Source organism: Nerophis lumbriciformis, linkage group LG05, assembly GCF_033978685.3.
Source record: "Nerophis lumbriciformis linkage group LG05, RoL_Nlum_v2.1, whole genome shotgun sequence".
NCBI lineage: Eukaryota > Metazoa > Chordata > Actinopteri > Syngnathiformes > Syngnathidae > Nerophis > Nerophis lumbriciformis.
This window is the reverse complement of record NC_084552.2, coordinates 54,582,848-54,597,236: the sequence shown is the minus strand read 5'-3', so window position 1 is coordinate 54,597,236 and position 14,389 is coordinate 54,582,848. Positions and strand designations below refer to the sequence as shown.

The following is a 14,389-nucleotide window of genomic DNA, read 5'->3' as shown; positions in this document are numbered from 1 at the left end:
TGTGTGCGTGCGTGCGTGCGTGCGTGCGTGCGTGCGTGCGTGCGTGCGTGCGTGCGTGCGTGCGTGCGTGCGTGCGTGTGTGCGTGTGTGTGTGTGTGTGTGTGTGTGTGTGTTCGTGTGCGTGTGTGTCCTGGCCCCTCCTCTTCACTCCTGGTTGCCCATGACGACTGAGCTCTGCTGCTGTTGCCATGGTGATTCGCTCCGACAGCTTCTTCAAGATGGCTGCACACGAACGTGCTGAATGTTATTTTTATTAAGACTGTTGTGCTTTAATATTGGAGGGCCGTTGGTGGGCGGGGCTTAGGACCCCCAGTCACACGTGACACGGGACGAGGGAAAACATGCATCCTCCTCTTCATCTTCATCCTCATCGCCATCATTCTCGACAGAAGACCACACGCATGATGGACACGCAGCTGCCTCGTCCTCCTCATCTCCCGCGCTAAGTCGCGGGGGGGGAAAAGGCCCACTGAGGCCGGCGGTTCCGGTCCGGATCATCGACTAGGTCGGGCGCGTGCACTGGTAAGATGTTTACATATATATTGTTTTAGAGCGGTTCACATTGACGTCATCATTGTATTGACGCGCGAATATTGATACGAGGGGGCGGGGTTAGAGCCAACATGTGACCCAGCTAGCGTTAGCTTAGCCACTTTTGTAATTAAGTAACATTTCAGCGCCTACTTAGAAGTTAGCTTTACCTTAAGAGCGGCAACTGGAAGTGACGTCATCTTTAGCAAATAGACTTCCTGTTGCTCAGCGGCGCCGCCTTCAGATTTACCTATAAAACGTTGACCTTTGACTTAGGCCTGCTATCATGGGTTAACTAACTAGTGTGTGTGTGTGTGTGTGTGTGTGTGTGTGTGTGTGTGTGTGTGTGTGTGTGTGTGTGTGTGTGTGTGTGTGTGTGTGTGTGTGTGTGTGTGTGTGTGTGTGTGTGTGTGTGTGTGTGTGCAGCTGGACAAAGATGGTGTACGCGTCCACCAACACGGTGGCCATGGAGCGCTCCCTCTTCGCTCCAGCCTTTTCCTACCCAGTGTCCTTCAACTACTCGGGGAGGGAAAACTCCACGGTCCTGGCGAGCTTGGCCACGACCTCGCCCGCCAACGTGACCCCATCCTCCTCCGCGCTGAGCCCGTCACGTGAGGAAGAGCTGACGTCGGGCGAGGTGGCGGTGTTGGCGCTGGTGTTCGGGGCGGTGTGGCTGGTGTCCATCTTGGGGAACGCCCTGGTGTGCGTGGTGATCCACCGCAGCCGCCGCACGCAGTCCACCACCAACTACTTCGTGGTGGCCATCGCGTGCGCGGACCTGCTCATGAGCGTGGGCTGGGCCCCCCTGGTGCTGGTGCAGGTGGTGTGGGGCCGATGGCCGCTGAGCGCCGCGGCGTGCAAGGCCGTGCGGTACGTGCAGCACCTGTGTCCCGGCGTGCAGGTCTACGTGCTGCTGTCCATCTCTGTGGACCGCTTCTACACCATCGTGTACCCGCTCAGCTTCAAGGTGTCCCGCGAGAAGGCCAAGAAGATGATCCTGGCCTCATGGGTCTTCGACGCCGCCTTTGTGGCGCCGTGCTTCTTCTTCTACGGATCCACGCCCTCCGACAGCCGCCACTGCCACTTCTTCCTCCCGGACAGTTTGGGCGCGGTGGCCTACGCAGCCGTGCACCTGCTCGTCGGCTTCGCGCTCCCCGCCGGCCTGATCGTGTGCTTCTACCAGCGCGTGGTTCGCTACATCTGGAGGATCGGCGCCGACGGCCACACGGTGCGGCGGACCACCAACGCGGTCCCTCGGACCAAGGTAAAGACCATCAAGATGTTTCTCGTGCTCAACTGTGTCTTCTTCGTCACATGGACGCCATTCTACGTGGCACAGTTGTGGCACCCCGGCGAGACGGAGGGCAGCAGCCGGCGGGGGCTGCTCTTTTTCGCCGCCGTCGCCTGGATCTCCTTCAGCTCGGCGGCGTCCAAGCCCACCTTGTACTCGGTCTACAACGCCAACTTCAGGCGGGGCATGAGGGAGACCTTCTGCATGTCCTCCATGAAATGTTACCGTAGCAACGCCTACACAATCACAGCCAGCTCGCGCCTGGCCAAGAAGAACTACGTGGGCGTGGTCGACATCCCCGTGCACGCCAAGACCGTGGCCAAAGACCACTCGTTTGACACCAAGGACAAGAAGGTGGCGTGGACCGCCAACGGCAACCCCCACAACACATTTGTCTGACACGCCCACTTTAGTTAGCGTCATGTCTAGAGATGTCCGATAATATCGGCCGATAAATGCTTTAAAATGTAATATCGGAAATTATCGGTATGGTTTTTTTTATAATCGGTATCGTTTTTTTTAATTAAATCAACATAAAAAACACAAGATACACTTACAATTAGTACACCAACCCAAAAAACCTCCCTCCCCCATTCACACAAAAGGGTTGTTTCTTTCTGTTATTAATATTCAGGTTCCTACATCCATCCATCCATTTTCTACCGCTTATTCCCTTTTGGGGTCGCTGGAGCCTATCTCAGCTACAATCGGGCGGAAGGCGGGGTACACCCTGGACAAGTCGCCACCTCATCGCAGGGCCAACACAGATAGACAGACAACATTCACACACTAGGGCCAATTTAGTGTTGCCAATCAACCTATCCCCAGGTGCATGTCTTTGGAGGTGGGAGGAAGCCGGAGTATCCGGAGGGAACCCACGCAGTCACGGGGAGAACATGCCAACTCCACACAGAAAGATCCCGAGCCCGGGATTGAACCCAAGACTACTCAGGACCTTCGTAATGTGAGGCAGATGCACTAACCCCTCTGCCACCATGCTGCCCGGTTCCTACATTATATATCAATATATATCAATACAGTCTGCAAGGGATACAGTCCGTAAGCACATGATTGTGCGCAGGGGCGCCGAAAAAGGGGGGGGGGGGGGGTAAAGGAGACGGATTCTAGGGGCCCATGATGGAGGGGGGCCCAGAGAGGCCCCTAATGATGATGAAATTATATTACAGAAAAAATAATGACAGTGTTGGGGGCCCTGTAAAGATTATTTTCATGGGGCCCAAAATCCCTAGTGACGCCCCTGATTGTGCGTGCTGCTGGTCCACTAATAGTACTAACCTTTAACAGTTAATTTGACTCATTTTCATTAATTACTATGTTTCTATGTAACTGTTTTTATATTGTTTTACTTTTTTTATTCAAGAATTTTTTTAAATGTATTTAATTTTATTAATTAAAAAAAAAAAAAGGACCTATCTTCACCATACCCGGTTGTCCAAATTAGGCATAATAATGTGTTAATTCCACGACTGCATATATCGGTATCGGTAATTAAAGAGTTGGACAATATCGGCAAAAAGCCATTATCGGACATCCCTAGTCATGTCTTAGCCAACGCTTTCTTCATGTCGTCGCCACGTGTTTGCGGACGTTGAAAAGCAAAGCTCAACATGTTGACTTCCACATGTTTGTTTTTATCAAGCATTGACTTTCATCAGTATAATATGAATAAAGAAATAATAATAATAATAATGCGTCACTTTGGAAAGGCGAGCCATGTAAAACACGCCAAGCTGGTCAGACGATGCTAAAAGTGTCTTTGCTAAAAGTAGATCAGACATTTTGTGTCGAGTCTCTCAGCCTTGAACGTTGTTGTTGTTCTTGTTGCTTTTGGACGTCTTGGTGCTGCTGCCCCCTTGTGGACTCTTCTGGTCGTCGCCTGTCAGCAGGGCTTTGATCTCGGATGGGATCTTTCCCTGGTCCATGGCGGAGCACCACTGCTTGTACTGCAACACAAACGCACACTCAGCAGGCAGGCCCGGGGGGCGGGGGCGGCAGTGACGTCACTGCCATGACGTCATTGCTCACCATGTCCAGCTCTTCTCGCAGGGCGCAGATGGCTCTCTCCTTGCTGGACACCAGTTCTTCGAGGTACTGGTAGCGGAGCTTCTTCCGGGCCCGACACTCTCTGGCGCTCTGGCGACTTCGCTCCAGTTTGGCTTTTAGGTCAATCTTGGCGGGCTTCCGGCCACGTTTTCCAGGTTTCTTCACTTTGCCCGCCACCATCTTAAAAACAAACATGCGTTGCATCAGACGAGTGCTACAGTTCACCCAACAACACATTTTAGTCAACAACACCCAACAACATATTTTAGTCAACAACACCCAACAACATATTTTAGTCAACAACACCCAACAACACATTTAGTCAACAACAACAACAGCTTGTAGAAATAATGTTTACGCGTCAGGTGACATTTTGTGCCTTTCGCTGCTTACCTTATGTTCGTCCATCTTGTCGCCAGCTAGCGACACAGCAGCGAGCCCCACGTCAGCCTGGCTCGGCCCTCAGCTTAGCCGGTAGAATGAACTCAACGAAAACCACAGCGGCAAATAATTTTAGGAGGTATAAAAGTGACAGCGACTTGACACCATTTCTGTTCGATGTTTACAGTACATCGTTTTTCCGGTCACGCAATCGGCTACGTCACAGACCACGCCTCTTTTTAAATAAACTTTATTGGCAACGACATAGGAAACTAATGAATCGGTACTAAAGGCGTTTTATTGACATATGTAAAGTTACGGTATTATATAATATTTCAGTAGCCCATTATATGTAAAGATGCTAGCAGATGTGAGATTTGCAAAGCTAACAATGCTGTTTTTTTAAATTATTAATCAATTGAACACACATACAATATACATGTACAAACTATTTAAGGCACTTCCAAAACATTTTAAATATTTTCAATTATCAACTATAGGTTGAGCAATCAACATCCTTATACAAAAAATGTGTCCAAGAAACTAAAAGTAAGATATTATATACAATAATAACACAAAGCAATAATTATATAAATGAAATACAAAAAAGGGCAAATTTAAAACTACTTAAATGTATCTAATAAAGAAAATAATTGAAGGGTTTTTCCATGTAAAACCGGTCCGTGTACCTTCCGTTCATTCTATCTCAAATTCTTAAATGCAAATCAAAAAAACAAATTTCGGATCATTTTTTCTGTTTTCATTTCTGAAATAAAAGTCGGACATCAATTTAATGAGACTTTTTTTTAAACGACAATAGGACGCCTGCTGAACAAAGATTATGATTACCGTTATGCTAAAAACATGCTATACGCAAAGGAAAATGTTTAAAATACTGCTTCCGGTTCAATTTGTCATCACACAGATAACCATGCATTTTTGATGATTTTTTTTTTCGATTTTTGTATTTATCTGGAAAAATTAAAATCCATAAAGGGAAAATAGTACAAAATCTAATTTCGTGACAATGTTTTAATGAAAATCAACCCTCTTTTGTTTGTTTTAAAATCTGCCATACATAATAAAAATCGAAAAACGGCCCTAATTGTATTTTTTGATTTGCGTTTCAGAATTGGAAATAGAATGAACGGAAGGTACACGGACCCAAACCATTTATGCATGAAACATTGAGCTTGCAACACAAATATTATTAATAATAATTTCTAGGTTGCCATCTTTTTTAAATATGCTAAATTAAATCTCTTATATAGAAAATGGGGACATCTTCTTTCAGCCAACCGCTTGTCTCTAACTATACGGGCAGCTATGGTAATATTGTGATGTTTTGTGCTGTAATTCACGGTCCAGGCTGCAGAGGGCAGTGGCGGTCTTGCCCGCTGTCCCAGTCCGAGTTAGAACAAGAAAGCAGTTAGTATATTGGCGCAGTTGCGATGTGTCTGTTAGCTAAACGGCGCCATTTCTGTGATTGCAATTAAAAGGCGGACTTGTTTACAATCTCACGTCCTCGTTCATCCAGCCAACATTATAATACGAATAGGTAGATGCCGGGACGCGCTCCTTTCAGTTGTGTGCATACGGCTCGCCTAAGCTAGCAGGGGCAGAGAGTATTTCTGTGGTTATACGGTTCCTCACTACGTCCTCCGGAAGTGTGCCGCCAAATGTTTTTAAACAGTAAATGTTTTGGTTTTTGAATTGAAGCATTAAAATTGGTTAAAAAAATTAGCAATTTACGATTCATTTTCAATATATACACATTGCCTTTATGGAAACTTGGCCCCCACCAAGATGGCCGCCTGGTAGGAACGTCACTAGCATGGCTGCTCCAGTCCGCTTACGTATCTCGTCTTCCATATTCGGTGTTAATGGTTGAAGTTTATTTCGAACCTCGTGACACCAGTCAACATGCACGCTAATAAAAACATTTTACTTCTCCCCATATTCGTTGTTTTATTTTCCTATACTTTTAGGCTTACGTAGTTATTTGTGTTTGTTGTCTCTTGTGAGCCGCGAACGTGTGTTGCTATGGTAACCCGGCCCATTGCTGTCGGTCCAGTTGAGAAGGCGCCTGCGCCTTTAAGAGGCTGCAGCTCCCCCGGGTGACGTAATGCTTTTATTTTCACGGCCGTGACTTCATCTGAGCGAAGACTCTCTCAAACTTCCACTTTCTCCTTCTCGACTCAATTCGGGTCCTCGGCGGACTCTAAAGTTCGACTTGTCCACAATCCGACCCGTCGACGCGCCATTTGACTCTGGCGTCGAAATTTCGAACGGTGAGTTGAGAATGTTGAGCTGAGCGTCATAAGTCTCTCCAGTCTTCGTCGTCCGAACAAGTTAGTAGTAGTACTAGTACTAGTATGCTGCTAACGTCACAACTTGTACTCTTCTTTTGCTCTCGTGGGCCTAGTTGACCGATAGTTAGCCGCTAGTAGTCAAAGCTGAACAATTAACCTTTCATTAGTCAAACTTTGAATTAATGCAGCTTTATTCTATTGTAACAAATGACCTCCAAACTTTTAAATGGAGGTAAAATTTGAACAAGTTTAAATCTTGTGCTCTGATTGGCCACCAGCCAGCCCCGCCCACTCTGATCAGGTTGAACCAGCAGGTCAAAGTCCTGATTGGCGGCACACTTGAACCTTTGTCAGGTGAGAATGGTAGCGCTCACCTGGCCGTGGGAGGAGTCTGAGATGGGCATGATGGTGATTATTGATGATTGCGACGGTCTAATGGCGTTTAAAGTGTGCTCGCCACTTTGAAAAGGGTTGATGACACGGGGGCGCCGCAGACCGCCACTCTCACTTCCTTCTTTTTTTACTCCCACAGTGAGAAAGCGTCCGTGCCGCCAGCAAGTCCCATGATGATGTCATCACCACTTGACTTTTGACTCCTCCCCCTCCGACACGCACTGGGCAGTTCTGAGGACAGCGGCGCCTGTCGGGGGGGAAGGGGGAGGGCTGAGGTCCAGACGCCATAAGGATGACAACATACGTGTCTGGCATCATGAAAGCTGTCTTCCTGTGAAACCTTCGCCACGTGGCTGCATTGACACAGCAAGGCGGAAGCGACGACTGGTGGGCGGAGCTACACGTAGGCAGGGCGGTAATGAGTGGTGAAGGGTCTGCAGTACTGTGAGTCTTGCCTGGGACCGGGGACACAAGTGGGCATGCTGAGGCCCGGCCGTGTGCGGCCCATCAGGGCGGAGGGTCTGGTGGCGCTGCTGGAGGGCGGTCTGGACCGCGTGGTTCTGATTGACAGCAGACCCTTTGTGGACTACAACACCTCACACATCCTGGACGCCGTCAACGTCAACTGTTCCAAACTGATGAAGAGGAGACTTCTGCAGGACAAAGTCCACATCACAGAACTGCTCCAGCACTCGGCCAGCAACAAGGTCAGAACCTCTTGCACTTCCTGCTACACACACACCTCACCACCTGCTGGGTCTAATGTGTGTGTGTGTGTGTGTGTGTGTGTGTGTGTGTGTGTGTGTGTGTGTGTGTGTGTGTGTTCAGTTGGAGTTGCAGGCCCACCATGAGGTAGTTGTGTATGATCAGAGTTCCTCGGACCCGTCCTCTCTCAGTGCCGATGGCTTCGTCAGCGTCTTGTTGCTCAAACTGGAGCGCAACTTTCCGTCCGTGCACCTGCTGGCGGGTGAGTGCACGTGCAACGTGTTGGGGGCGGAGTTTTCCATGCAGCGTCAAACAGAGGGTGTGGATTAGTGCAGTGGTCCCCAGCCACCAGGCCGCGGCCCGGTACCGGTCCGTGGACCGATTGGTACCGGGCCGCACAAGAAATTAAAAAAAAAAAGTTTTTATTTTTTTATTTTTTTATTTTTATTAAATCAACATAAAAAACACAATATATACATTATATATCAATATAGATCAATACAGTCTGCAGGGATACAGTCCGTAAGCACACATGATTGTATTATTTATGACAACAAAACAAACCCCCCCCCCCCCCCCCCAAAAAAAAGGTTGGGGACCACTGGATTAGTGCACTTGTGTATTACATTCAGTTTTTGAGTGCGTTATGCTTGCGTACTTTTACACTTTTTTGTGAATAAGTGAGCTACGCTTGCTTACTTGTTATACTTTTAGTCTTCTAAGTACATGAGTGCAATACACTTGCGTATTTAAACTTAGTCTTTTGAGTGCATAAGTGTGTTTCCCTGGCATACTTACAGTTAGTCTTTTAAGTACAGAAGTGCGTTACTTATGCGTATTTATACTTAGGGCCTGGTTTACTAAAGGTTTGCATGTACTAAAACACATGCAAATCTGATAGCACACGGAAAGCTGATGTACTAAACGCGTGCAAAGTGGATGACGTCTGTAAAGACACAGAATAGGGCGTGCAAGCCATTTTTCGTCTCTGTCTTCATCAATATGCAAAATTGTAGGAGACGATGCAAATATAATCATTTAGCACGTGCAATGTGATCACTGTTTTGCGAGCACTATTTAGCGTTTAATTTGGCACTTGTCAGAAGGTCGTGCAAAGGATCAGTGCTAACGCTGCAAAGGCAGACGATGGACTGACGAGAGTCTTCCGTCCTACGTGTGTCAACATTTTGGATAGTCAGAAAAAAAAAAAAAAAAATTAAATATATCGTCTATTCAGCAACATTATTTTATCATGTCACAGAATATATGTTATTAAAATATCTTATATAAAAAAACTTTTAAGTGTGCATTTTTGTGTGTCTTATGGAGTTAAAGTGCCACCTCTCTCCAATTAAACGCACCTTCGGAGGTAAGGAAAAATAAGTGGGTTTCATTTAGAGGTGGGAATTTTTGGGCACCTTACGATTCGATTAAAAATGGATTATTGATGCATTTTTAATTCACGTATATTGATGAAGTTTTACATTTGTTTTCGTTTCATTTATTATTTGCAACTTTAAAAACCCCCAATTCATTTGGAATAATAAACAGTTAAATTAATTCTCACATTTATTAAATGAATGAAAATGTGGGCAAAACTGCACCTGCTGGTCGGATCTCTCGGCGAGGTCGCTCGCTGCAGTCAGCCACATTTTTAGAACTGTCTGCGTTACTTTATTTTCAAATAAAAAATCGATTATTGATGCTTACTAATTGATTCTATAAATTGGCCATGTCCGAATTGCGATGCATCTAAAAATCGATGACTTCCCCCACCTCCAGTTTCATTGTAGATTCACTGCACAACTGCTTCTAAAATGTGGTACATGTCTCCTGCATATTTGAAAACATAGTAAAACACTGAAGGTAGGAGCATGATAACATGAATGCGCAGTAAACAGGGTATCTGCGGGGCCTTTAAAAGTCTTAAATCCAACTATTTGTATTTAAAGCCTCACAATGTCTAAAATTATCCTAAAATCTCATTAAAGGTCTTAAATACGATTCCAAAAGGCCTTAAAAATCTATTTACTTTACTTTTATTTAAAACATGCATAAACTTCAGTCTCACTTTTAAATGTTTAGATTTTTGAGGACGCTATAACGTAACTAAAAAAGGGGACTAAAGTAGGCTACCTGTGCTGCCCGGTCAGAATTAATCACGCACAGTTTAGCATAGCAGCAGAGAAAACGTAACAAAAGCCCACAGCAAAGCCGAATGACTTGCTTAAGATGGGTAAGTGCAAGTTCAACAATTAATGACTCAGAACGATCAATTTAATGCATGCTTGAAGCCGGTGGATGGAAACAAAGTGTTTAGGACCCAGATGTGGAGGTATTGAGGAAGGAAGTGTTTGTAAACATGGCAGTGAAAGTGAATGGAATGATAATGTAAAAGTAAACAATGTGAGAAAAGTCAGTGTCAAAAGATGCTGAAACGCCACAAACACTTGCACAATTATACAAGGATTCACTCAAGGAGTGTTATGTGGGATGTTTACTAATGAAATCATACTATTAAATAAAGTAGGTACATGCTAATATATCTGTGGTAGTAGTGTACTCACAGCAGTTAATCTATAAAAAAAACAACATAATTCTGATATTTTTTCTATTTATTCCAATAATTTCAGGTCAGCTTTTCATGCCTAATCTTTTCTCCAAGTTTATACAGCAACTGACATTAACAGCTATAAAGGTTGGCTGTGTAGTGTTTACACTCAGTTTATGGTGGGGTGAGGAAAGCAAGGAAGATTTGCGAATGTCATCTTGTCATGCCTAAATAAAAACTAGTCCTTGTTTTATTAGCAGTATGCTTTCAAAGAAGTCACAAAAAACAGGTACAAATGTATTCATACACACCAGATACAAAATGGCAGATACGGAAGTAGTACTGTATTTGTTTTTATCTGTTTGTTTAATTCTGACAGCCGCAAAAGCACTGCAAAAGTTAACCATTTAGCTTTAACTGTACCTTTCACACAGACAATATATTGTTGTGCTTCCCTCTACCATTGCTGATGTTCTGGTTGGTGTTACTTGAAAACTCCTGATATGAAGCACACTGCATCTTTTGCAAGAAAACACTTCTGTGGCAAATCTGAAAGATGACTGTTATGTTTGCTAATATTTTTTAAATTAGTTGACAATAGAGAAGCTTCTGGTGTATTTAGTTGTTTCAACCATTTTGTTTTACAATGTGAAAGAGCAGTGAATTAATTAATATTCTTACTTGTACTTTTATATGGATATAAAATGATCTTAAATTATATTCATTATGGTTTTAAAACGTCTTAAATTTGACTTGTTGAGACCTGCAGAGACCCTGAGTAAATGAGAGCGTCGTCGTGGTGATGCCCCGTACAGTACACGCAAAATCCTCATTTAAATAAGGCGGTCTGTGGCTCTTTTCAATTGCACATGCAGTCTTAGTAAATCACATGCAACACGCCCACTAATATTACACGCTATTTTATAGATTGCACACGCTGTTTAGCGCTTGGTGTTTGGATCTTAGTAAATCAGGCCCTTCGTCTTTTGAGTGCATAAGTGTGTTATCCTTGCATACTTGCATTTATTGTAGTTTGATTGCATAAGTGCGTTATGCTTGCATACTTACACTTAAGTCTTTCTAGTGAGTATGTGCGCTACCCTTGTTAACTTGTAATTAGTCTAAGTATCTGTGTGTTACACTTGCGTACTTAGTTAGTCTTCTAGGTACATCAGTGTGTTACACTTGCGTACTTAGTCTTCGAAGTACCGGTACAGAAGTGCATTACACTTGCGTATTCACACTCAGTTTTTAAGTGCATAAGTCCCTTTCGCTTGTGTACTTACACTTAAGTATTTTTAATGTATACTGTAAGTACTTACAGTTAGTCTTTGTGGCGCTTGTATGCTTCCCCTTAGTCTTCTGAGTACATACAGGTAAGTGCAAAAAACTTGCCTATTTCTCTTAGTTAATGGAACATATACAATTATGGTGTTTACTTGAGTCATATTGCCGTCTACACGTATCTCTTGTATGTCAGTAGACTGCCATCTACTGGTCACACTTATAATTTCACCGTGTACCAAATAAAATAGCTCCGAGGTCGGTAAGCACAACCAAAATTATTCCGTACATTAAGTGCAACGGGTTATAAGGCACACTGTCGAGTTTTGAGAAAATGAAAGGATTTTAAGTGCACCTTATAGTCCGTAAAATACGATACATCAAAATGTAGTACACTTTCAATACCCAGATGTTATACTCACAACGCTGAGTGTGCAGTGATGGACACTTACCACTCTCAGTAGTCACCATCTGGGCTATGTAGCAGAAAGGGCGTGGCTAACTGGAGTGATCGCAATTCACCAATAAAAAGCCTAGAAGAAAAAACGGTACATACAGGACCTTACAAAAGTAAGTACATACTGTATCTCACATTTGTGCAAATATTTAATGACAACCACACCTTCATACAATGAAGAGGAGTCAGTGTACAGTTTATATAACTGTACATTTACTGTTCCTCGACACAACCATTTCTGCAATAAACGGGGTATGGAAGATGTTCTAGGCTAGAAGAATTGAAGGTGTCACTTTTCAGTTTTTTCCCCTTAAAAATATCCTCAAATATTTGACCTACCTTTGCGAGGTATTGTATTGTGATTGTACATAGTAAGTGTACAAAGTGTCAACATTCACACATTAAGTACACAGTGTACTTATTGAAGTGCACTAAAGCAATATCTGTATTTGGCCCTGCGTTGAGGTGGCGACTTGTCCAGGTTGTACCCCGCCTTCCGCCCGAATGTAGCTGAGATAGGCTCCAGCACCCCCCGCGACCCCGAAAGGGACAAGCGGTAGAAAATGGATGGATGGATGTATTCATTTCCATGTCGTCGCTCTTGTGTAGGCTTGTTGGTCAACAATAACTTCCTCACACTGCATGTTTCAAAATAAAAGCGTTGTAATATGTTACCTGTGTAAGGTGGTTTCTCTGAGTTTACCCGCCTGTTTCCTGGGCTGTGTGAGGGCAAGTCGGTGCTGGTTCCCGCGTGCATGTCACAACCGTGCTTACCTGTGGCCAACACGGGCCCGACGCGCATCCTGCCTCACCTGTACCTGGGCTGCCAGCGGGACGTCCTCAACAAGGTACACACACACAGGAACATGTGTCCTCTCTAGGCAGCGCTGATGACGATGATGTCGTTCTAGGATGTCATGCAGCAGAACGCCATCGCCTATGTGCTCAACGCCAGCAACACGTGTCCCAAACCCGACTTCATTCCTGAGTCTCACTTCCTGCGAGTTCCTGTCAACGACAGTTTCTGTGAGAAGATCCTGCCGTGGTTGGACAGATCTGTGGAGTTCATAGGTCAGCCGCTCGCCTCGTACCCGTTGGAGAAGGTGTCATGTGACATGTGGCGTTTGTCTGTTGCAGAGAAGGCCAAGACCTCCAACGCCTGCGTTCTCGTTCACTGCCTGGCGGGGATCTCACGCTCGGCCACCATCGCCATCGCGTACATCATGAAGAGGATGGACATGTCGCTGGATGAGGCGTACAGGTCGCTATTGTGCATGCGGCGCCGTGACTCTCGCTCTCTCGCTCTTCTGACCCGCCTTGTCATCTGCAGGTTTGTCAAGGAGAAGAGGCCGACCATCTCTCCTAACTTCAACTTCCTGGGTCAGCTGCTGGACTTTGAGAAGAAGATCAAGAGTCCTCGCGTCACACAAGAGAAGCCCATCTTTGTGGACTTGCCTCCGGACCGTGATGTCAGCAGGGGGGCGGTGCTGGAGCCCCTCATGCTACCCTGCCTGGTAGAGCGCGCACCTGAGGAACGTCTGCTAGCTCAGGCCCTCGGCGGCCTTCAGCTTGCCGGCGATGACGGCGCTCGCTTAAAACGCTCCTTTTCTCTGGATATCAAGGCTTACGGTGAGCCAGGCGGGGGCGCCGCCCACAGAGGCTTTGTTCCTCATGGCGGGCCAGGAGATGCCACGGCTAAAGCATGTAACTTCTCTCCTGTGGAGGAGGTCTCGGAGCAAAGTCCAGACAAGGATGACGTGCACGCCACGCAGCGAGCTTCACCCCCACCTGGTACCGCGCCTCAGAGGGTGGAGAAAGCCGCCAACTTCCTGTTCGGACAGTCACAGAGCCAGCAGCACCTAGCCAGGGCGGACCCCGGCGGCGCCCTCAAAGGGTGGCACTCAGACATCCTGCTGGGACCCGTCACCACGTCCGCTTTGTCCTCCTGGTACCTCTCCTCGGACAACACCCGTTTCTACTCCACCTCGGCCATCTTGAGTGGCGGCAGCCTAGCGGCGTACAGCTGTGGGCACGGGCTAGAGGCGGTGCGGCGGCGCGGGCGGCCACAGACGCGAGACCGTGGCGACTCTCGCAGGAGCTGGCACGAAGAGAGCAGCTTCGAGAAGCAACTGAAGAGACGAAGCTGTCAGATGGACTTTGGAGACGGCGTGACGGACAGACGTTCCCGTGACGACGTGACCCAGCTCGGAAGTTGCTCCAGTTTTTCTGGAAGTTTGGAACTCATCCAGGTGTCATGACTAGTGCTCTGCCACCCCGCTGCCCTGCTTTTAGGTTGTCACTATGTTCTGTAGCTCTGCCTCCTTGCTGCATGATGATGATGTTGCCTTTGATTAAACATGTGATCATATGTGTGTTACAACATGTTGCAATGATGATGAATGTGATCAGTTTTAGTGTTC

The 14,389-nt window shown here is 46.1% G+C and overlaps 3 protein-coding genes across 4 annotated transcripts; 2 read left to right on the top strand and 1 right to left on the bottom strand.

The window, feature by feature from the left end:
• Window positions 1-105: 105 nt before the first annotated feature.
• gpr19 (G protein-coupled receptor 19) lies at window positions 106-2,843 on the top strand. 2 transcript variants are annotated; one of them, XM_061958931.1, is made up of 3 exons: window positions 106-191; window positions 282-522; window positions 958-2,843. In XM_061958931.1, the coding sequence occupies exon 3, from the start codon at window positions 968-970 to the stop codon at window positions 2,219-2,221; it is 1,254 nt and encodes a 417-aa protein (XP_061814915.1). In that variant the 5' UTR covers window positions 106-191; window positions 282-522; window positions 958-967; the 3' UTR covers window positions 2,222-2,843. The 2 variants fall into 2 exon arrangements, with proteins under 2 accessions (XP_061814915.1, XP_061814914.1); XM_061958930.1 differs by having other exon boundaries at window positions 112-522.
• A 610-nt stretch (window positions 2,844-3,453) lies between these two features.
• Window positions 3,454-4,540, bottom strand: crebl2 (cAMP responsive element binding protein-like 2). The gene is made up of 3 exons (XM_061959695.2): window positions 4,280-4,540; window positions 3,869-4,066; window positions 3,454-3,786 (listed from the first exon to the last, which is right to left on the bottom strand). The coding sequence occupies exons 1-3, from the start codon at window positions 4,292-4,294 to the stop codon at window positions 3,637-3,639; spliced, it is 363 nt and encodes a 120-aa protein (XP_061815679.1). The 5' UTR covers window positions 4,295-4,540; the 3' UTR covers window positions 3,454-3,636.
• Window positions 4,541-6,377: 1,837 nt separating this feature from the next.
• Window positions 6,378-14,349, top strand: dusp16 (dual specificity phosphatase 16). The gene is made up of 7 exons (XM_061959694.1): window positions 6,378-6,558; window positions 7,112-7,679; window positions 7,801-7,939; window positions 12,654-12,817; window positions 12,881-13,040; window positions 13,107-13,230; window positions 13,300-14,349. The coding sequence occupies exons 2-7, from the start codon at window positions 7,452-7,454 to the stop codon at window positions 14,225-14,227; spliced, it is 1,743 nt and encodes a 580-aa protein (XP_061815678.1). The 5' UTR covers window positions 6,378-6,558; window positions 7,112-7,451; the 3' UTR covers window positions 14,228-14,349.
• Window positions 14,350-14,389: the final 40 nt, after the last annotated feature.

What these genes read in the sequence shown, in the direction of transcription:
- gpr19 (XM_061958931.1), top strand. Translation starts at nt 968, where the DNA reads ATGGTGTACGCGTCCACCAACACGGTGGCCATGGAGCGCTCCCTCTTC.
- dusp16 (XM_061959694.1), top strand. Translation starts at nt 7,452, where the DNA reads ATGCTGAGGCCCGGCCGTGTGCGGCCCATCAGGGCGGAGGGTCTGGTG. An exon ending in AGCACTCGGCCAGCAACAAG is followed by an intron (nt 7,680 to 7,800) that starts GTCAGAACCTCT and finishes GTGTGTGTTCAG; the next exon opens with TTGGAGTTGCAGGCCCACCA. An exon ending in AGCGGGACGTCCTCAACAAG is followed by an intron (nt 12,818 to 12,880) that starts GTACACACACAC and finishes ATGTCGTTCTAG; the next exon opens with GATGTCATGCAGCAGAACGC.
- crebl2 (XM_061959695.2), bottom strand. An exon ending in TGCGAGAAGAGCTGGACATG is followed by an intron (nt 3,787 to 3,868) that starts GTGAGCAATGAC and finishes TTTGTGTTGCAG; the next exon opens with TACAAGCAGTGGTGCTCCGC.